Source organism: Bubalus kerabau, chromosome 9 (genome assembly GCF_029407905.1).
Source record: "Bubalus kerabau isolate K-KA32 ecotype Philippines breed swamp buffalo chromosome 9, PCC_UOA_SB_1v2, whole genome shotgun sequence".
Classification (NCBI taxonomy): Eukaryota; Metazoa; Chordata; class Mammalia; order Artiodactyla; family Bovidae; genus Bubalus; species Bubalus kerabau.
The window spans coordinates 57,015,761-57,040,303 of record NC_073632.1 but is presented as its reverse complement, the minus strand read 5'-3'; the positions used below and the strand labels follow the sequence as shown (position 1 = coordinate 57,040,303).

Here is a 24,543-nt window from a genome sequence, read left to right as displayed (position 1 = left end):
ACTCGCTACTATACATTTCCTACTCTAGCCAACAAGAATTTCTTAACATCCAAAACTCAGGTCCTGTTCTAGTTGTTCAGTCACTAAGTCGTGTCCAACTCTTTCCAATCCCATGGAGTGAAGCATGCTAGGCTTCCCAGTCCTTCACTCTCTCCCAGAGTTTGCTCAAAATCATGTCTGTTGAGTCACTGATGCCATCCTACCATCTCATGCTCTGTCGTCCCCTTCTTCTCCTGCCTTCCTCCTGCTGGGTAAGCCCAGTGTCAATGAGAAATGATGATGCTGAGTCGGTTTTTTGAATCAGAGGGCTAAAGTACTGGAACTTTAGCTTCAGCATCAGTCCTTCCAATGAATATTTCAGGGTTTATTTCCTTTAGGATTCACTGGTTTGATCTCCTTGCTGTCCAAGGGACTCTCAAGAGTCTTCTCCAGCACTCAACATTCTTTATGATCCAACCCTCACATGTGTACATGACTACTGGAAAAACCATAGCTTTAACGATACGGACCTTTGTCAGCAAAATGATGTCTCTGCTTCTTCGGACAATGACTGAAGCCATGAAATTAAAAGATGCTTGTTCCTTGGAAAAAAATCTATGACAAATCTATACAGTGTATTTAAAAAGCAGAAACATCACTTTACCGACAATGGTCCATATAGTAAAAAGTGTGATTTTTCCAGTAGTCATACATGCATGTGACAGCTGGACCATAAAGAAGGCTGAGCACTAAGGAATTGATTCTTTTAAACTGAGGTGCTGAAGAAGACTCTTGAGAGTCCCTTTGACTGCAAGGAGATCAAACCAGTCAATTCTAAAGGAATTCAACCCTGAATATTCATTGGAAGGACTGATGCTGAAGCTCCAATACTTTGGCCACCTGATGCAAAGAGCGGACATATTGGAAAAGACCCTGCTGCTGGGAAAGACTGAGGGCAGGAGGAAAAGGGGCCAACTGAGGATGAGATGATAGTATGGCATCACTGACTCAATGGACATGAGTTTGAGCAAACTCCTGGAGACAGGACAGGGAAGCCTGGCATACTGCTGTCCATGGGATTGCAGAGTCAGACACCATTTAGCAACTGAACAACAACTAGGTTTGTCACAGTTCTTCTTCCAAGGAGCAAGCATCTTTTAATTTTGTGGCTGAAGTTACCATCCACAGTGATTTTGGAGCCCAAGAAAATAAAATCTGTCACTGTTTCTACTTTTTCCCAATCTATTTGCCATGAAGTGATGGGACTGAAGGCTATGATATTAGTACTTTGAATGTTGAGTTTTAAGCCAGCTTTTGCACTCTTGTCTTCCACCCTCATCAAGAGACTCTTTAGTTACTCTTGGTGTTCTGTCTTTTTTTTTAAGATTTGAAGTCCTTAAAAAAAATGGTTATTATTATTATTAATTTGGCTGTGCTGGGTCTTAGCTGCAGCATATGGGACCTTTAATCGCTGCATTCCAACTCTTAGCTGTGGCGCATGGGATCCAGTTCACTGACCAGGGATTTTAACCTTGGTAACGGCAGGTCCCGCTCTACTCTGTGCCTATTTCCATGCCTTTATTAAATCTTCCCCAAGGCCTGACCTGCCTCTTGAGAAACCTGTATGCAGGTCAGAAAGCAACATGGAACAACAGACTGGTTCCAAAAAGGAAAAGGAGTGCGTCAAGGCTGTATATTGTCACCCTGCTTATTTAACTTACATGCAGAGTACATCATGAGAAACGCTGGGCTGGAGGAAGCACAAGCTAGAATCAAGTTTGCCGGGAGAAACATCAATAAGCTCAGATATGCAGATGACACCACCCTGATGGCAGAAAGTGAAGAGGAACTAAACAGCCTCTTGATGAAAGTGAAAGAGGAGAGTAAAAAGTTGGCTTAAAGCTCAACATTCAGAAAACTAAGATCATGGCATCCAGTCCCATCACTTCTTGGCAAATAGATGGGGAGACAGTGGAAAACAGTGGCTGACTTTATTTTTCTGGTCTCCAAAATCACTGCAGATGGTGATTGCAGCCATGAAATTTAAAGATGCTTTCTCCTTGGAAGGAAAGTTATAACCAACCTAGATAGCATATTAAAAAGCAGAGACATTACTTTGTCAACAAAGGTCCGTCTAGCCAAGGCTATGGTTTTTCCAGTGGCCGTGTATGGGTGTGAGAGCTGGACTATAAAGAAAGCTGAGTGCTGAAGAATTGATGCTTTTTGAACTGTGGTGTTGGAGAAGGCTCTTGCAAGTCCCTTGGACTGCAAGGAGATCCAACCAGTCCATTCTGAAGGAGATCAGCCCTGGGATGTCTTTGGAAGGAATGATGCTAAAGCTGAAACTCCAGTACTTTGGCCACCTCATGTGAAGAGTTGACTCATTGGAAAAGACTCTGATGCTGGGAGGGATTGGGGGCAGGAGGAGAAGGGGACGACAGAGGATGAGATGGCTGGATGGCATCACTGACTCGATGGACATAAGTCTGAGTGAACTCCGGGAGTTGGTGATGGACAGGGAGGCCTGGCGTGCTGCGGTTCATGGGGTCGCAAAGAGTCGGACACGACTGAGCGACTGAACTGAACTGAACAAGGCCTCTAATTTCTCAAATCCTACCCATGTTTCATAGTTTAGCTGAAATGTCTCTCTCAAAGCAAATAAAATACTGTGTGCATTGTTTTATTCCCTGTTACCTAGCCAAAATAAGTGTCTCAATAGATTTAAACCGTTGAATTTGGGGGACTTTCCTGATGGCCCGTGGCTAAGACTCCACTCCCAATGCAGGGGGCCCGAGTTCCATCCCTAGTCAGGGAACTAGATCCCACATGCCACAACTAAGAATTTGCATGTAGCAATTAAAGATCCCACATGATGCAACTAAAACCTAGTGCAGCCAAATAAATATTTTTTTTTTTTTAAAAAAGACTATAAATCTTAAAAAAAAAAAAAAAAAGAAGAAGAAACTGCTGAATTATCTGAACCCAGGCCTCAAAGACACCAGACTACTGTTTTTACATTATACCACCTGCTTAGGTAACTTTCTATTGTATCTGATATTTACACATGTGTGTAGAAGACTAACAATTTATTCAAGTGAAGTTAAGCACACAATATAAGTCCATTATTTAATCAAGTATAAAGTCTATAAAATCTTCCATGATTATAAAGAATTCATAAAGCACCATCTGACATATTCTTTTAGTACTTAGGAAAATACATAACAAATATCTTCTAGAGATCAAATAATGCCTTTAATTAATTAAATAGTTTTTGTGTACATTTTAGTTATTCTGTCTATATATGAGATTTGGAGAACTTAGGTTTTGGATAAGTTATGGATTGTGATAATTCAATAGATAATTCAACAGGACTGGGACTAAGGAAGTCTGACTATAAACGGAATTCACATTTGCAAACTCATTCTGTACCTAACATTATACATGTGCTCTTTGGTAAAGGTATTATTTTGCATCTTGGATTTTTCTTACACAATTTACTAAGAACTTTTAAATTAAGTTATCTTAATTCTTCTTAACAAAATTATCTCCATTTTATAGATACTACAAGAGACTTTAGATTAAATTTGGGAGAGATCAAATAGCTATTTAATGAGCAAGATTCAAAGAAGTCTTCTAACTCCTAAATAAACTCTTTCTACTACACTACACTTCTGGAAAGTAGATTTATCTCTTAGTTATTTGGGGTTTGTTTTTTTTTTTTTTTTTGGTCACTTTTGTGACCCCATGGACTGTAGCCAGCCAGGCTCCTCTGTCCATGGGATTTTCTAGGCAAGAATACTGGAGTGGACTGCCGTTTCCCTGTTGCCTGCATTGGCAGTCAGATTCTTGACCACTGGGCTTACTAGGGAAGCCCAGATTTATCTCTAATTCTCATTTGAAGTTGCTCAGTCGTGTCAGACTCTTTGCTACCCCATGGACTGTAGCCCACCAGGCTCGTCTGTCTATGGGATTTTCCAGGCAAGAATACAGGAGTGTGTTGCCATGCCCTCCTCCAGGGGATCGAGAGCCTAGCGGCCTTGTCTCTCCAGTCTCTTATTATCTCCTGTATTGGCAGGCGGTTTCTTAACCACCAGCGTGATCTGCAAAACCCAAACATAATGCAGTGATCCATGTATCTTGCTATAAAATAATCTCCACAATATATTTTAAGTGAGGGCGAAAAAAGTAGGTTATCAGTTCACTTTTGAAGAAAAAATAAATTGCAGATTCATTAGGAACACCTATAAAGATCTAAAAATTTTCTCAAGGTTTTAAATTTTTAATTTGAGCCCTTTTGTACATCTATAAAAAAAATTTAAGTAACATACAGATACTTTTAAACTTGGTTCATAATGGTCCTTCACACATATTATTAATAATAGCCTTGCCTAATTACTAATTCTTCTGGATAACCTGCTGTGTGTTGCGCTTTGCAACACTATGGACTGTAGCCTGCCAGGCTCTTTTGTCCATGGGGGTTCTCCAGGAAAGAATACTGGAGTGGGTTGCCATGCGCTCCTCCAGTGGATCTTCCCAACTCAGGGATCGAACCCAGGTCTCCCGCATTGCAGGCGGATTCTTTACCGTCTGAGTCACCAGGGAAGCCCTGCTTTACCGCATCTCTAAGGCAGATTGCTAAGAATGAACACAGTTCTACAGCACAAATGCTGTCACTTCAGTCATGTCCGACTCTGTGCGACCCCATAGATGGCAGCCCACCAGGCTTCCCCGTCCCTGGGATTCTCCAGGCAAGAACACTGGAGTGGGTTGCCATTTCCTTCTCCAATGCATGAAAGTGAAAAGTAAAAGCGAAGTCGCTCAGTCGTGTTCGACCCTCAGCGACCCCATGGACTGCAGCCTTCCAGGCTCCTCCATCCATGGGATTTTCCAGGCAAGAATACAAAGGGGTTTCTCAAAATTGAAACTCTGCACCGTGCTACTCGAGAATCTGGGAGCTGCAATTTTTGAGAAGTATTTGAAAGCAGCATTCTTAGCACTACTGGCTCTCCAAGAAACTGACGATCACATTTTGAAACTAAGGAACTTCTCTACAGCACTAACGCACTTCTCCACAGCACTAACGCACTTCTCCACAGCACTAACGCATAATGAAGACGTGGATCAAGCCGCGTTCAGGTGACTGCACATGCGTGTCTTCCAGCCTGGGGCGGAGACGTGCGTCACTGCGCCCGGTCCGCATGTGATGACGTATAACCACAGGGGGACTGGCTGTCAGAGAACCCCCGATAAGAAGGCAGCTCAGGATTGGAGCAGAGAACTGTGTGCCCAAGGAGGTCAGCAACAAGGGTGCCACCCCAACTTGCTAGTAAAGGCCTTCCTCCCCCCCCACCCCAGCGATCTTTTAGTGCAAAATATTAAGAGTTAAAAGGTTGAAACTTACAGCTTTTTAAACTGCCTACCTAAATAATTAAAAAAGATGAGTAGGAAATTTGAATTGAAAATGAATAAAAAATATCTATCAACTGTTTACATCGTTGCTAAATATTCAATTTAGAAATTGTCAACAAACGAGTTCCCTGACCAGTTAAATCTTTAATGTATGGGAGAAAATATTTTACAAATTTTTTGTTTCACGTTATGGCCAAACTTTAAATGTCCATTTTACCCTTGACACTTGAAAAACTGTAAATACCAAAATATTACAACCCTGCATCACAGAGTTAACTTAAGCTCATTTCACTTGTTAAAAATAGCAAGGTAGGAAAGAGGCTATAAACATTTTATATTTGAATAGAGATTATCTAACTGATAATTATGATTAAATTTACTTTATAAATATGGAAAATACTTGTATCAGCTTTCCGAGAACATTACATATAAAAAACACAAGTGATTTAACTTAAAAAATTTATGATGCAATAGAGGTAAACAACTACCCATATGGGTTTTGGGGGAATAAACTGAACAATTTACGTGATGCAAATTTTAAATTGCCATAGTAATGTAATAATAATGAGTTTCATTATATTAGAGAAATTGTAACTCTGTGCATGAAAGTACCTCATCAAAATCTTGCGTTAAGTGGGTAAAGTATTCAAGAAATGTTCAATGTATTAATTTGAATGAAGTGCTTAAATACTAAGATTATTTCTAGATTGATATAGAAATTACTGCCTTCCGGGTGAGCAAATAATTAAATGAAAGAAAATGAACAGAGAAACATATTTGGTACCAAAAAAGGGAGTAGTAACTAACACAAGAGATTAAAAATAGACCAAAACATGTCCCCATGATTTAAAGTCAACTATTTAATTTTACATATATTCATTACAAAATGTGAATACTCATCTTACATGGCAGACTTTTAAGTCAGCATCCAGTCTCTATATTATCATTTCTACTAAAAATTCTGCATCAAATTACAACCTGACTTCTCAAGTAACCAAATGGCTAACATAAAAGTTTTGATGTTATATAAAAGCTTTTTTATAATAAAACCATATATTGAACATCACTAAGCAACATTCTGAGCGACTTCACTTTCACTTTTCACTTTCATGCATTGGAGAAGGAAATGGCGACCCACTCCAGTGTTCTTGCCTGGAGAATCCCAGGGGCGGGGGAGCCTGGTGGGGTGCCGTCTATGGGGTTGCACAGAGTCGGACATGACTGAAGTGACTTAGCATGGCAAAATCACTGCAGACTGTGACTGCAGCCATGACATTAAAAGACACTTACTCCTTGGAAGGAAAGTTATAACCAACCTAGATAGTATCTTGAAAAGCAGAGATATTACTTTGCCAACAAAGGTCGTCTAGTCAAGGCTATGGTTTTTCCAGTGGTCATGTATGGATGTGAGAGTTGGACTGTGAAGAAAGCTGCGTGCCGAAGAATTGATGCTTTTGAACCGTGGTGTTGGAGAAGACTCTTGAGAGTCCCTTGGACTGCAAGGAGATCCAACCAGTCCATTCTAAAGGAGATCAGTCCTGGGTGCTCATTGGAAGGAGTGACGCTGAAGCTGAAACTCCAATACTTAGGCCACCTCATGCGAAGAATTGACTCATTGGAAAAGACTCTGATGCTGGGAGGGATTGGGGGCAGGAGGAGAAGGGGACGACAGAGGATGAGATGGCTGGATGGCATCACTGACTCGATGGACGTGAGTCTCAGTGAACTCCGGGAGTTGGTGATGGACAGGGAGGCCTGGCGTGCTGTGGTTCATGGGGTCGCAAAGAGTCGGGCATGACTGAGCGACTGAACTGAAGGAAATAGAAACTCTATCCTTGAACAAATCTTATAGCTCACTGAGAATTAACTGACCTTTTTTTTTTTTTTTTTTAAATTCTAAGGGGGAAAAATGTTTTAAATATACACTTGAGTGCTGCATCCATTTATCAGGCACCTAGTAATATTATACCTGCTAATACAATACAGAAAATTAACTGGAAACTTTTAAAAATACCTCTACCAGAGGGCAGTATAAATTGCCTTATACTTAAGGGAGTCATAATAATTTGTAAATGAAGAATATACTGATAAGCTAAAGCAAATTGTGAAGAGTTGATCCTATTTCCAACTCCTGCCATTGCTACAACAGCCATTTAACTTACAGCTGTTTTGCCATATCGCCAAGTAATCTGGACTGCCTGTTTATACATTTGTAAAGTCATCTATGATTTTCATTAAGTTATTCAGCTTTTTCATGTTGCAATTTCTCTTGTGAAAGAAACATAAATATAACACACCTCTGTCCCTTAGCATTCAAACCACAATCTAACTCTGTCCCAAGTTTCCCTCTTTAAGAATTCCTTCCTGATTTACCCTAGGAAGTTCCTGACCTTTTGGCACCACATCACTGAGCATATACATCTATCATAACATTTAACCACTCAGAGCACTATTTGTTTACCAATGGCTACTGGTACATCTAGGTTATAATAAAAGTATTCACTGACAATCATTTGCCAGGCTTTACTTTAGGCACTTTGTAGTACTTCTTCATGTAACAACAACTACACATAAGAATTATTACTATCATCACATTATATAAGAGGAAACAGATTCAGGAATATTAATTAGCTCTCTATGGCTCAGTGGATAAAGAATGTGCCTGCCAGTGCAGGAGACAGAGATGCAGGTTTGATCCCTGGGTCAGGAAGATCCCCTGCAAGAAGAAATGGCAACTCACTCCAGTGTTTTCACCTGGAAAATCCCACGAATGGAGGAGCCTGGCAGGCTATAGTCCATGAGGTCGCAAAGAGAAGAACACGACAGAACAACTAAGCACAACACACACAAACACAAATTAGCCACCCACTAGTAAATGACAGAACTGAATTTGTACCACATATATTAACTGATAACTTGAAATTATCTAGGCTAAAAGAAAATATGAAAACTGAAAATAAAACAAAAAGATGGTACAAAAATACAGTTGCAATATCCTAAACAAAATACTAACTTACTAGAATCATCCATATTTCTAAAAAATAAACTATAAGCAAGTCGAGTTTATTTCAGGAATGCAGAGATGATTCAATTATCAGAAAACCTAGCAAAATAATCTACTCTCAAAAAATTAACAAAGACTCTAATGCTAAGATATGACAGCCAGAAGTAGAGCAGACATGGTGAACAAAAGCCAAGAAGTACAAAGAAAAGGACAAACCATTAGCAGCCTTAACCCCTAACATAACCAAGCTGAATTCTGCAGAGGGAGGGTGTCAGAGGAAAACAAATAAACTTACTTGCTCCCTATCACTTTAGTAGGTTTTCATATTTGAGTTGAATACATTCTTAAAACATATATTTATGAATATATAAATGTCATAAAAACAAAAATAGGCATGAGAGTGATAAATACCAATTTTTAATTCTATTTATATCAGTTACCAGAGACTGAGCAAGGTACATAAACAGTTCTGACCATGTCAGTAAGATTTTATTTTTTTAAAAAAGAAAACTGGAAGGAAAGATAGTCAAGTGTTAAGCTAAATGGTGAATACACAGGTATTTGCTATATACATTTTTAATTTTATCAGTCTGAAACATTTCATGAAAACTGATAATATGAAAAGCACAATTTTTATGTTTTTGAATATAACAAGATATATACAATACAAACACAACTTAAAGAATTATCACAAAATGAACACACCTATATAACTTGGGTAACTACTTCCAGAAACAGAACATTATAAACTCCCTAGAAACTTCTCCCATATTCATTCCCAGTCATTACTATCCTGACTTCTGAAACCTGACATTAGTAATGTCTAGTTTTCAATTTCATATAAACAGAATCACATGATCTGTTCTTCTGTTCAGCTTCTTTAAGTCAACATTACATTCATAAGATGCGTTTACAAAGTTACACGTAGCTGTGGTTTATTATTGTTATAAGGTAATCTATATATCATGATTTATCCATGCCACTACTTAACAGTGAATTGGGCTGTTTCCATCATAAGGTTTTTACAAATAATGTAGCCATGAACACACATGTCTCTGCATGTACAGGCACTTACACTGGATACTTATGTACCTATTACTTTGTATCAAGACTTAAATTTCACTTGTCCAACCACAGAGGAGCCTATCAAACAGTTATTCAAAGCAGTCATACCAATGTAAACTCTAATAGAGGTGGATGAAAATTCTAGTTTTCATATTCTTGAGCCTCACCAACAATCGGTATGTCAGTCTTTTTAATTTTAACCATTTTGATGGGTATGTAATGGCATCTCCCTGATTACTATCAAGGTTGGGCATCTTTTCATATTTATTAGCTATTCCATTATCTTCTGCAAAGTGTTCAAGACTCTTGCTCATTTTTATTTACACAAAATTATCTGTCCTTTTCTTATTGATTTATAGAGCTTATTGTAGACACAAGATATCTTTTTGGTCATATGTTGAAGATATATTCTCCCACTCTATAACCTGCCTTTTTACACTGAAAGAATAAAATGCATTAATTTTAATGTAGTCCAATTTACCAATCATTCCGTTTATGAAAGCTGTTTTTTGTTTAAAAAATTATTCTATATCCAAAGATCATGAAGATATTCTTCTATATTATCTTTTAGATTTATTGTTCTGAGCTTCAGTTTCATTTTATAAGTTGCTTTCAATTATTTGTATTGATACATTTTTTTTGTCATATGTACATCTAGTTGACCCAACACCACATACTGAACAATCAGTCATGGCTCACACTTGAAGTCCTTCATGATAAATCAAGTATTCTAATATCCACAGGCTAGTTTCTGGACCCTCTTCCATCTGGTCTGTTTGTCTATCCTTGGATCAATACCTCACTGTCTAAATTACTGATCTTTATAATAAATCAATATTATTATATCCAAAGAGTAAGCTCTCCCTCTTTGTTTTTCAAGGTTGACTTGGCTGCTCGTCACCTTTAATTTTCCATATAACTTTCAGATTATCTTGACAATTTCCATGTACACACAACTCACAAACACAAACCTGCTTAGACCTTGATTAGATCACACTGAATCTGCAGATCAATTTGGATAAAAATGATAACTTTATTGTAGTGTTTCCATCTTTTGTATATCCCCCTATTGATTTAGGCCATCTTTAATTTCTCTCAATAATACTTTAGTTTTTCATGAAGAAGTCCTGTTCATCATTTGTTAAATTTACTTCCAGGTATCTGATAATTTTTAGTACTTTTGTAAATGGCGTTTTTACAAATTTGCTTCTTGTAAAGAGAAATAAAACTGATTTTTATACTGACCCTGATAAATTAATTTTCTAATGACACATCTATGTCTACAATGAGTAATTAAATAAATTAATATTAAGGGCCAAAAACACTATTTTAAAATAATTTATAGTATTTTCTTCCTCAAGCTAAGTTTTATTATTAAAACATTCTTGAACGGAGAATAAAATTGTAAAAAAGACACGGGAATATATCAAATGTAAATCTGAGAGGTAAGAAAGTACTTTAAAATTACAAAACTTCTTTAAAAGCTGTTACTTGAAAGACACTATCAGGATCACAGGTAGTCAAGACCACAGTCAACTTTTAGTTGGATTCTCAATACTTCATTTCCTTATTGAACATCTACTATATGCCTCATACCACATTAGGCACTGGAGTACAAAGACACTGGGATTCCTCGGATTCCTGTATCATTAAGGCATTCACAGTCCATCAGTGAAGGGACTGAGGTAAATACCAAACAATGAGAAAGTACTCTTAAAAAGGTATGGAAGAGATGCCATTCGAATGGAACACCGTCTGCTAACATTAATAAGGAATAACAACATTAGAAGAAGACATGGATGAAGCCTAAGCCATTTCTTCAGAGATGAGAAGCATTTTACCAGATGAACACAATGGGGAAAGTTATTCTAACACATAATTACAAAGAGAAAAAATAGTGAGTACTTCCCAGTAAAGTATTACAGTAAATATTACATATGTTAGGAATAAAGGTTACATGTGACAGAATGGGAAGAAGATAAATTATTCCAATTCATAAAGGAGCTTTTCTTTTCCCATTCTAAGGAATCTGGTTTAAAAAGTTAATAAAGAAAGAAAGTGAAGTCACTCAGTCATGTCCAATTCTTTGTGACCCCATGGACTGTAGCCTACTAGGCTCCTCTGTCCATGGAATTTTCCAGGCAAGAGTACTGGAGTGGGTTGCCATTTTCTTCTCCAGGGGATCTTCCCGACCTGGGTCTCCCACATTGCAGGCAGATACCAGCTGAGCCACCAAACTGGGGCTAAAATGAGCTTTACTTTTTATAAAGATCAGTCTAGTGACAGTGAAGTTGAATAAGAAAGGAAGTTTGAGACAATAGGCTACCGCAGTGGCTCAGACACGACATGGTAAAAGCCTGAACTAGGGCAATAGCGAATATGTAGAGGGAGTCAATTTGAGAACAGCTGTTCAGTAGACTTGACAGAACCTGACCTCTGACCACAAGGAAAGAATCTAGAATTCCATCATGTTTCCATTTCAAACTTTGGGTCCAAGCCTAGAAGTGCCACAACTCAACCACAGGATTCACTGAACTTTGGACCCTGTTTCTTCACACACAAAATGATGGGACTGGACAAGATGTTCCCTGATGTCCCCTTGAGCTGAAATACCCATTACTCTGACTCGTCAATATACATGGTCTTAAGTACCTCATACCAATACGCTCAACTGAAATACAAGTAATTTTCTTTTTCTTTATTCTCTTGTTCCACCTTTTTAACACAATTACATAAAAATTACCTGTGTTAAAAGAATGATATAAGAGAAAACACACAGACTTTTTTTTCCATAAGACTAATCCTCTTAATGCTGCTAGCTTTAATAAAATTCCCAGTCTCACCAGTATTTTTCATTCAGACTAGATGACTACCAGTCAACTACTAATTTCACTAAAAAGCTAACAGTTATTTAACTTAAACACACCATTAAAAAGAGCACCTGCCTAAATCCGACCCCAAGATTTCATCTGTCACAAAAGTATTAAACTTTTGAGATATTACATCTCAAAATATTCAATTATTTAAATACATCAGTCAATAGTTTAGTCCCTGAGTTTGAATCAGATGTTTTGCTAACAGGCAAAACTCCTAGGATTATATTTAATAGATAATATTAAATACATTTAAAGTTATATTTTAAATGGCTTTTAAAACAATAATTTTTGACTTGTCAGGGATATTTGCAGAAAGTAGTAAAGGAAAACTTACTTTTTTAAAATCTTAACTTCCACATCATTTAATAAAGAATTAATTCAGTCATGGTGCTGAATAAGCTTACTATTTTGTACTGCCTTTGCTAGGTATTCTGAGGTATTTTTATAAATTAAAGAAGAGGAATGACATTATAGTTTTTGAAAACTATCTGAGTCAGACACCCCAACCCAAAATCATTCTAACACCTTACACATGAAGACAGTGAAGCCCGGAAGGGTTAAGATCCTATTCAAGGTAATTTAGTTAGAGTGGAGACTTTGCATTTTCACCGTTATTTTCCAATGAACCCAACTGCCACAATATTCTTAAAATATAAAGTATGACTGTATGTCAAATGCTATCACAAATCACATCAGTGTGCTCTATTTTTCCCAGGCTTAATAAACAAACTCAAGTCTTACCAAAATCCTTGAATTTCAAAACATTATCTCACTGCAAAAACATATATGACATTCATTTTATATTTTCACAACATAAAACTATGAGGTCATTAAATTTAACATCATACTATATTGCAAATCAATGATAACTGAATGATACAGCAAAGTCAAAATATCAGAATAATAAATTCAAAGATTTGATGATCATAAATGAAAATTATTCATGTATATGAGATAAAATAGAAACACCTTTCAAAATTGGTCAACCAGCATATGGTGAAGTAAGAATCTAAATTTTCCTTCTACCGAGAAATCACCTGAAAAAAATTTTCATTTATTTGTCAAGTGAACTGTCATTAAGACTCTAAAATATACCAAGCACTATTCTAAGCACCGGGGATGGTGTGTGTTGAACAAGAAGAAGAAGATCCTGTTCCGAGCAAAACAAAGGCAATAAATAAGCAAAATATCAGGTAATAATAAATGTTGTGGAGAAAATGTTACCAAGGGTTACAAGATAAAGAATGGGTAATCATTTGAGATTAGATGACCAATGAGAGTCTCATTAAGGGAATAACTTCAAAAGAAACAAGAAAGGATCTACCCACTCTAAGACTAGGACAGAAGAACATTCTCAGCACAGGGAAGAGCATGTAGAAAGAACCCCAAACAGGTGGCACCAACCTGGTGGGTTTGAGGAAGTGAGAAAGGCTGCATGTCTGTGAAGCACAGTTAGGAAAAGCAAGGATGACTCCTGATCAGATAGAAAGATGAAGGCCAGATCACACAGAGCCACAGTTATCAGTCTCAAGCTTTTGTAAGTAAAAACCTGAATTTGAAGTTAGAAGTATACTAGAAGGCAATGCCACCCCACTCCAGTACTCCTGCCTGGAAAATCCCATGGATGGAGGAGCCTGGAAGGCTGCAGTCCATAGGGTCGCTGAGGGTCGGACACGACTGAGCGACTTCACTTTCACTTTTCACTTTCATGAATTGGAGAAGGAAATGGCAACCCACTCCAGTGTTCTTGCCTGGAGAATCCCAGGGACGGGGGAGCCTGGTGGGCTGCCGTCTGTGGGGTCACACAGAGTCGGACACGACTGAAGTGACTTAGCAGCAGCAGCAGCAGTGTTAAAGTATGCTTTTTAGTTATCAGAGTCTGGAATGAAGCAACGAATTTCAATGAATAAATTCAGATGCTTTACCAAAGAGGCATTTGTTTTGCTCTCTTCAATCTTGGGAAAGTAGCCTGAGTAAAAACTACATGGCTTTTAAGTTTCCTTCCAGCTGTATGACAATTTTAATTTACCCTATCCTTATTTCAGTAAAGACAGTGGTTTAAAACTCTAAATAGATTCCTAAAGATCCTTCAAATTTAATTTTACTATACTAATTAGCTTACTTCTGCATCCCTGAATCCTAAGCTCTTTGATAGATAAGACTATCTTATAATTATGAATACTTTCCTGGGAATTTTAGTATATAGTTTAAAAAGAATCTATTTTTTGAACTTTAGTGGTTTAAAAAAAACAAAAACAAGACTATACCTATTTGTTTTGCAGCCTGTAATATAGCTTTTAAGTCTTCATTTACTCTTTGCATTTCACTCTTCTCCAGTTTTTCATTCAAAAATTTTACAATCTTCATCCATGTCAGGTCCAAGCCTACAATTTGTTCATGAAGTTTAGACCGCTTCATCTGAAACAGACAGCATAATACAGAAACATACTGGTTAAAACTTTTCTCGAATCTATCATTTATCACATATATTTTTCATTAATCATACAACTTGGCACCTTCTATAAGAATGCAAAATTGTATCTACTCACATCCAAATTTACAGCTCCCAGAAGGAGCTTTATTTAAATGTGATTTAAAAGGGCCTCATTTATTCAAAGATATGTTTTTTAAAGCTTCTTTTTCTCTAGTTTAATCACAATGAATACTCATTATGAAATAATTTTCATATGGCAAAGTAAAATGCAAAAAGTCCAACACCCAGATAACAATTGGTAACATACCACAAACCTCTTTTCATTTTCCTGCTTGTTTTTTACATAGCTTAGACCATATTGTATATAAGAGCTTTATGTCATGCTTTTTGATGAAAGGCATTTAAAGAAAATAAGACTCCTATGATGGGAAGGCAAAAGGAGAAGGAGGTGGCAAAGGATAAGACAGTTAGAAAGCATCACTGCCCCAACTGACATGAATATGAGCAAACTCCGGGAGATGGTGAAGAATGGGGGGAGCCTGTGTGCTGCAGTCCAAGGGGATCACAAACAGTCAGACATGACTTAGGGACTGAACGACAGCAACAAATGATGGGTTCAATATATTCAAATCAGTATTGCTTTCCTAAGGTTGATCCTACAACAGGTTAGGAATCCAGGAGATTCTTATCTGTACATAGTCTTTCCATGAGACTAAATCTTTCCAGCCTCAAGAACTGACACAGAAAGCTGTAAATATTTTACTTCATATCACTGAACTTGATCCCTGGATTAAACTTTGTGACATCCTCTGACCAAATGAAAAGCAGTGAGTCAGATGTTATTCCTGTCATTTAGCTGCTAAGTCATGTCCAACTCTTTAATTTTCCCCTTGGTTGTACTGATGATTTTGGACCCAAGAAAAATATCATGCATTTACCAATTGGATGTTACCAATTGTTTTCTTGGGCTCCAAAATCACTGCAAATGGTGACTGCAGCCATGAAATTAAAAGACATTTGCTCATTGGAAGAAAAGCTATGACAAACCTAGACAGCATATTAAAAAGCAAAGATATTACTTTACCAACAAAGGCACATATAGTCAAAGCTATGGTTTTCCTGACAGTCATGTATGGATGTGAAAGTTGGACAATAAAGAAAGCTGAGCACAGAAGAATTGATGCTTTTGAACTGTGGTGCTGGTGAAGACTCTTGAGAGTCCCTTGGACTGCAAGGAGATCCAACCAGTCCATCCTAAAGGAAATCAGTCCTGAGTATTCATTGGAAGGACGGATGCTAAAGCTGAAACTCTAATACTTTGGCTACCTGATGTGAAGAACTGACTCATCTGAAAAGACCCTGATGCTGGGAAAGATTGAAGGCGGGAGGAGAAGGACTGAGTGACTGAACAGAAATGAAGGTAAAATTTACCATTTTTTAAAATGCACACAGAATTGAGAAAAGGAATATCAAATATCTGCCCATATTTTATATTTATAATCATTTTATCTAAAACAATGTACCTGTAAGTCAGCCACTTCTTCATTATAATTATCTTGCTTGGTGACATTTGAAAAGGAGCGCAAGGCTCCTGTGAGTCGAGGTAAAGCCATCTATTATTCAATCAGTGATCCATACAACGAGAAACTTGAAACTGAAACAAAACAAGATGATATTTAACTGTAGAGAGGAGGTGGGAGAGATAATCACATTCAACAAATTAGCCTGTATTTAAAATAAAGAAAACACTTATAAAGCAATTGCTACCAACGCTGAAAAGTTCTCTTGACACATTTTCTACCCACGTAGTTCTTTTATAACACATTGTCTTATAGGTGGGGGAAAAAAAAAAAACAGACAAAAAAACACCAACAACACTTGCTTGTGGGTACTACTATAACATTCCTTCAAATGAATTGTATAGATTTCTAAGTACGACAACCAGGAACAATGACAGAGATAAAAGCATTTGCCCATCTTTTCTCCAATTTCATTTTATGCTCATTGATTTCATCTCACATAATCTCTTATTTTTTGTCTCACTGGCTTTTTCCAGTTACATGCATTTGTATTACCTGGAGTGCTCTTCTGACGTTCATACAATTGCCTCCTTAAACAAAGTTCTTGGCCTAAAAGATCACTCAATTACAGACAGGGCAGCTACCCACTTACTATCATAATACAAAACTCCTATTCTCTTTACAGGCACTAATTAATATTTGATAGTCTCTTATTTACTTATTTATATATTGTCTCACCTGACAAAGAGTAAGCTTCATGACAAAAAAAAAGAAAAAAAAAAGACCTTCATTTCACTCATCTCTGCTAGCAAACACAACAGAAAAGCAATATGTTTGGCAGTCAATAATGTCTTGGTTGGGCCTCCCTGGTGGCTCAGTTGTAAAGAATCTGCCAATGCAGATGTGGGTTCAATCCCTGGGTTGGGAAGGTCCCCTGGAGAAGGAAATGGCAACTCACTCCAATATTCTTGTCTGGGAAATCCCATGGACAGAGGGGCCTGGTGGGCTACAGTCCATGGGGTTGCAAAGAGTCGGACACAACTTAGCAACTAAACAACAACAATTGTGTGGTCAATAATAGAAGGATGAAAAACTGAGAAAAAGAAATCATGGTAACAATCAGAGCAGCTGAGGAAGGGGAGAACTCCCAGGCAAAGAAAAGTCAGATGATCTGATCTAATCCTTGTTTACATGCTAACAACTGAACAACTCGTCTTTTGGCAGATAGACTATTTATTATGAAGAGGGTCCTCAACCTTGGAATACTCTTAGAGGGCTATCTTGGTTTAAGCTTGCTTATTATAATAAAACTACAATATATACATTTATAAGGCATGGCTCCCTGGAGAATGTCACATAAGCTATGTGCGTGTGTGCTCAGTTGTGTCCGACTCTTTGCAACCCCATGGCCCCTCTGTCCATGGGATTTCCCAGGCATGAATATTGGAGTAGATTACCAAGCCCTTCTCCAGGGGATCTTCCCAAGCCAGGGACTGAACCTGCATCTTGTGTTTCCCGCATTGGCAGGTGGGTTCTTTACTACTAGTGCTACCAGGGAAGCCCAAGCTATGAAAGTTGTCAAACAGAAATAATTTTGCCCCACTTGGGTCATTTGGCAGTATCTGGTGACGCTTTGGGTCACTGGAGAGTTGGGTGGGTGCAACTGTCTTCTGGTGGGTAGGGCCTATTGATGCTGCTAAACACACTATAAGGCACAGGACAGCCTCCTCACAATAAAGAATTATCTAGCCCCAAATGTCAATAGGGCAGAGCTTATTAGGATTCCCACTCCAGAGTCTAAAAATAGAGATGTTTTGTAACCCAAGCACTTCTCAACGTGTGAAAAGACCTACACACCTCAATTAAGAGACCTCACTAATTATTCTGAGCCAAAGAGTATCTGTCCATTAATGGGACTGGAATAGCAACTAGGAGACCATATAGGATGCCTCAGACCACTCCCTGTTTCTGCTCTTCTTGATTGCATACACCCTTGAAGTTATTATAAAATTTGATTCTCAGTAAAATCTCCAGTTCCTATATTAACTATATATAAAAAAATTGTATGAAATGTTTAACAAAATAAGAGAATTTTTTAAAAATGAAGAACAGCAAAATGACTAGGCAAATTGGAAAATATAACTTTTAGAAATAAAACTACATACTTAAATAAAAAAACAATCAATAGTGAGTTAAATAATAGATTAGATACAGTGAAAACAAAAGTGGTACTCTGCAAGAGAGAGATATCTGAATAACGCAGTATGCTGTTACAACTAGACCAAGTATAAATTAAGTAGATCAAAGAGAAAGAAGCCCAAATATATCAATACTCACAATAAATGTAAACAAATTAATCTTAACACCAAAAGATTGACAGCCTGAATTACTAAACAGCAATCAAGTTTATATATATATAATAAATATATATTATATATATATAATAAATATATATTATATATATATATAAAATATATATATATATATATATAATAAACACTAGAGCTATACCTAAAACAGGACAGAGAAAGGTTGAAAGTTAAAAGATGGAATAAGATCCTCCTGTAAATGATAACCAAAAGTATCTAGTGGCTGTATCAACAGCATCAGATCAGATCAAAGAGACTTTAAAACAAAAGGTATTATTAAGGATAGGAGGAAAAAAAAAAAAAACCTCTCTACATAATATTAGAAGTTATAGCTCACTAAGGTATAAACATTTTGAATTTGCATGCCCTGATAAAAATTAATTAAACCTCAACACGCCTCAAAATAAAACAGATTTATAGAAAAAAGTAACAAGTCCAACATCAAAGTGAAAGTTCAATAATCGATCAATTATTGATAGGTCAAATCAACAACAAAAAAAATGGAAGTTGAGCAGTGAAATTAGTGAATTTAACCTAAAATAAATGAAAATATATATTCTTTTCAAGTACATTTGTAACAATTTTAAATGGCCTATGTATCAGTTCAGTTCAATCGCTCAGTTGTGTCCGACTCTTTGCAACCCCATGAATCGCAGCACGCAGGCCTCCCTGTCCATCACCAACTCCCAGAGTTCACTCAAACTCATGTCCATGGAGTTGGTGATGCCATCCAGCCATCTCATCCTCTGTTGTCCCCTTGTCCTCCTGCCCCCAATCCCTCCCAGCATCAGAGTCTTTTCCAGTGAGTCAATTCTTCGCATGAGGTAGCCTAAGTACTGGAGTTTCAGCCTCAGCATCAGTCCTTCCAATGAACACCCAGGACTGATCTCCTTTAGAATGGACTGGTTGGATCTCCTTGCAGTCCAGGGGACTCTCAAGAGTCTTCTCCAACACCACAGTTCAAAAGCATCAATTCTTCAGTGCTCAGCCTCCTTCATAGTCCAATTCTCACATCCATACATGACCACAGGAAAAACCACAGCCTTGACTAGACGGACCTCTGTTGGCAAAGTAATATCTCTGCTTTTCAATAATGCTATCTAGGTTGGTCACAACTTTCCTTCCAAGGAGTAAGCGTCTTTTAATTTCATGGCTGCAGTCACCATCTGCAGTGATTTGGGAGCCCAAAAAAATAAAGTCTGACACTGTTTCTACTGTTTCCCCATCTATTTCCCATGAAATGATGGGACCAGATGCCATGATCTTCGTTTTCTGAATGTTGGGCTTTAAGCCAATTTTTTCACTCTCCTCTTTCACTTTCATCAAGGGGCTTTTTAGTTCCTCTTCACTTTCTGCCATAAGGGTGGTGTCATCTGCATATCTGATGTTATTGATACTTCTGGCAATCTTGATTCCAGCTTGTGCTTCTTCCAGTCCAGCGTTTCTCATGATGTACTCTGCATATAAGTTAAACAAGCAGGGTGACAATATACAGCCTTGATGTACTCCTTTTCCTATTTGGAACCAGTCTGTTGTTCCATGTCCAGTTCTAACTCTTGCTTCCTGACCTGCATATAGGTTTCTCAAGAGGCAGGTCAGGTGGTCTGGTATTCCCATCTCTAGTAAATCTCAACAAATGTCAAAAAGTTAAGTATAGTATAGACTGGCGGACAACAAAATTTGCAGAAAAAGAGCAAATATTTTAGGTGTGGCAGGGAGCCTCTGCTGTATATTCTTTTTTTTTCTTTAAATCATTCTTGGGCTCAGGGTAACCAAATTAATCTGCTGATTCCAGATATAGTTCACATTTTCTGAATAAAATACAATTAGATTAGAAATCAGAAACACAAAAGATTAAAAAACATAGTTGTTTGCATTGCCAATCTGTAAGTAAAGGGTATGATTCAGGTGAGGTAAAAACCAGCTGGATTCTCCACATCACAATAAAGAATTTCAGTCAGAAAAGTAAAATGATCCAATTTGCAAATAAACTCCCTCACTGGCTGACTTTAAATTTCAGCTACCCACTGGGAATGAGTTTAGGAGAACATTTCTGGAAATGAGATGATTCAAAGAATCACACTGGGATTTTTCTAACACAACATAACATACTTTCTGGAGCATGTGGAAGAATAAATGAAAGCAAGAGTCAGTGGACATTGAGGTTGCAAGACTTCAGTGTGCACCACAATCACCCGGAGGGCTTCTCAAACTGCTGAGCTTCACCCCCCTACTTTTCACCCCCAATCTTCTATTCAGCAGACCAGATGGCACTGAGATGGGACACAGGATCTTATCTTCCCAGCAAGTTCTCTAGTGATGCAGCAGGTCTAGTACCACATTTGGAGAACCACTGTTTCAGAGGTATTATCTTTTATTCTAAAGTCACCATCTCAGTCCTGTCTAAACCAACAGTAACCACGAAGTTTCCACCTATATTAAGAACTCAGCGGCTTAAGTTCAGTGCACAATCTGTTTCCCAGCAGTATTTCTCAATGAGGATCTGTGAGAGAAGTCTTCCTGAAAGTGAACTGAGTGACTTTTTTCTCAATTCTCCTACAGATGGAACATAGTTAATATCATCCATTGAGTAGTAAAGCATAAAATGTATGCCTCAGGGCACTGGAGTTTAAATTCTCTACCTAGATTGAGAGAATTCTATTCAAAGATAAGAATTCTATTCATGACTGACAAGTCAGAAGTCTTTAAAGAAAGGTCTTGACACTAAACTGAACAGTATTCTGCCTCAGAACCTACTTTTTAACCATACATGTTAGTGCTTTCAAAATATAATATCAGAACAAGAGACATGTGATACATGGAATATTCTACCTCAGGCAAGGTCTTAAGAATTAACAGAGTTTGGCATCTCTCATTATTATTTTGACATATCTCACAGTAATCTGAATGTCCTGTCCCTCTCCTTAAAAAGCAAGGAGTAAGACTTCATTGATTTTTATTCAAACTCACCAATCCAACAAATCCTAACAAAACAACAAACTGCTCACACCCAAACTCTAAGAAGAGATCTAATTATAGTAGGGCCTGGTACTGAGGTCACACTGTTAGACTCTACACTAACAGGAAACTTTAAAGCTCCCCCAGGGATCATCAAAATAATCAGTATGAATTATACGTCTCAAAAAATGAAGTAAAGCACATTCCTTGATTTTTTTATTTGGTTTTATCTACTTTATTCCTCAAGTTAAATGACCACCACTGTAAAATATAATAGTTCACTTCTTCATAGTTACCTGTTAATCATTTATTCACAATATTTTAGGATCTCCTATCTAGCAGGAACTGTGTTAAGCACTGGGTATAAATAAGGTTTACAGAACTCTATTCTTCAAAACCCACTGTATCCTATACCAGTAAAAAGATCGCCAAACATTTAAGGGTATCTGAAATGCATAAAGTTCAAATTGAAAAAATAAATTTTCAATCTTATGGTTATTCATTTAATCAACAAATATCTATAGATCACCCACAATGTATTAGATACACTGCAGGATCTAGAGATTTAAAAAGGGGGAAAAAGAAACAGTTCTAGTATGACTGCCTCTTACCCTAGATAACAAGTATACAATACAGCTGAAAAGAAAGAAAAACAGCTGCAATAATTAAGCAGATATAACTGTAGGAAGACAAGGGAGAAACACCTAAGAAGGTGGAAACGAAAGTAGGTAAGAAGGAAGGAAACTGAGATTTTAAAGGACTTGAGTGGGGGAAAAAGGTTATTCCAAGGTAAATATATAAAGAGGAAAACTAAACCAACAGATTATTGCTTTAAAAAACCTATAAAATAGTTCATTTGGAGACTCATGAAATTAAAGATGTAAGCAGAGATCCAACAGCATGTCTCAATTTAAGTACTTTTTATCTTGCTAAAAAATGTAACATATTGTAGAAAAATGACTCAGATTTAAGTGTAGTGAACAGATTAAAGGTGAGGTCAAATTGGAGACAAGCAAACTATTTGGAAATTTATTTCAAGAAACTAGGTGAAAAACAGAGGATACAATTGAAGCAAGAAAAGACAGAAAAGGATGGATTTGACAAATGTTTTTATTTGGGAGACATAATAAATTCACAGATAGGATGTGAGGATGAAGGTGAAAGAGGCAGGACCCCCACCTTTCTAGCTCAGGAAAGGCAGAACAGCAGAGTGTGTATGTAGAGAAGGCATACTGGAAGAGGAAAGATGATTAGTTCTGCTTTGGAAAGTTTTCATCATGAGCCATCAAGTGGGAAATATGGTTTAGGGTTTCCTATCAGAGGTCTGGGGCTAGAAGGACAGAATTTAGTGTTATCCCTTCAATGTAGTTAAAAGCATGGTTGAACATACTCCTTTATGTGAAATTATTTATATAAACCTGCAGACTCTCTCCCTAAGAAAATAGACATACACACATACAAACATTTTGTAATTCACTTCAGAGGATGCATGAAAGCCATGAAATCCATCCATGTATCCCTAAAAACCTCTTGAGAGTAGACAGTAGAGGGCCAAGGACAGAGTCCTAAAGGGTCAAAAAAGAGCTGTCATATAAAGAAAGTGGTATCACAAGAAAAGGTTTCAAATGTTATGCTACATAGTCCAGTGCACTCAGCCACTAAAGTCTTAGATGACTTTAGAAAACACATTTTCAAAAAAAAAATGGTGGAAGAAAGCATATTTCAGTAGGTGAAACATAAATGGAAAGGAAGAAATTGAGTACTAGCGACTCTTTCAAGGAATGTGGTTGAGAAGAAAAAGCAAGAAACAGTGAAAACATAGGGTTAAGACTTTTTAGTAATACAAGAGAGAGTTCAGCACAATTCTATAAATCTGATGAGAGCCAATAAAGACAGGTTGAGTAACCAAAGCAAAGACTGTGAACATGACTTAGGAGAGTAGGGTCCCTGAGAAAGCAAGAGAGACAACCATGGGTCTAGATATACCACTTGGATAGAAGGAGTGTGGCGGGCTGGGTGAGTAGAAGTGCATATATGTTTATAAGGGAAGCAGAAGGTAAATAGGGAGAGAAAAAAATATGGTAAAAGATAGTTCCACCAAATGACTCCTATTTTCTTTGACATCCAAAACCAGCCAAAATAAAGTGAGATGGAATTTTTGAAGACAGAGGCAAAAGTTTGACCTTACCATCAACAATGAGAGGAAACTGACTAATAAATCATAAAAGGATTTTTCAGGTGGCAAATGAATGCTCATCCCATATTGGAAACCATAAATTTAGAATGGCAACAATCTGGCACAGGAACAAAGGTTGGCATTATATAGGGTTAAGGTTTTATAACTCAGGGACAATAGGAGGGCAGTGGAGCCTAAATGGTGCAAATGATTGAGTGCTGGATTTGAGGTCTAAAACAAAAGGAAAAGACATTCAACTAAGCGGTCTTAAAGACAGACATCGTAATGTTTATTATTAAACTTTCTGATATAAGATACAGTGAAGGCTTATCAAGATAACTGACCTACAAAGCAATTGCTACCCCAGTAATTTTTATTCCAACCAAAACTATGTAAATAAAAATATCCCTCAAAACAAATATATCTATCTTTCTAAAAGATAGAAAGCCTAGAAGTCACTTTTTTTTTTTTCCTATTCCCTGAAGTACTCCTCTATGGTTATCTGAATAAGCCTTTAGACTGTCAATTAGATATATTGACAGATATACAGAAACAGATAAACAGAAACTGTTTTGAAGAAGTTAACCGCCCTTTTTAACATTCAAATAAGGAAGAAAAATATCTGACAGTAACGTATTTCCCTTTGTGAAATAATATTAACCAATAATTTGTAAGCTAGAATTTTAGTACACATTATTCTAAAGTAGCATATTAAAAATGATAAGATTTATTTTTCATATTCCAAACCATGTT

General features: G+C 37.2%; 1 protein-coding gene across 6 annotated transcripts in view; it reads right to left on the bottom strand.

Moving 5' to 3' along the window:
* ASCC3 (activating signal cointegrator 1 complex subunit 3) overlaps positions 1–24,543 on the bottom strand; it is a 351,170-nt gene that overhangs the window by 314,033 nt on the left and 12,594 nt on the right. For all 6 annotated transcript variants that reach the window (XM_055535388.1, XM_055535387.1, XM_055535391.1 and 3 more), the window contains 2 exons: positions 16,291–16,421; positions 14,601–14,751 (listed from right to left, as the gene is read on the bottom strand). In XM_055535388.1, the coding sequence (XP_055391363.1) occupies positions 14,601–14,751; positions 16,291–16,380 (241 nt within the window). In that variant the 5' untranslated portion in view covers positions 16,381–16,421. The remainder of the gene's footprint in view (positions 1–14,600; positions 14,752–16,290; positions 16,422–24,543) is intronic.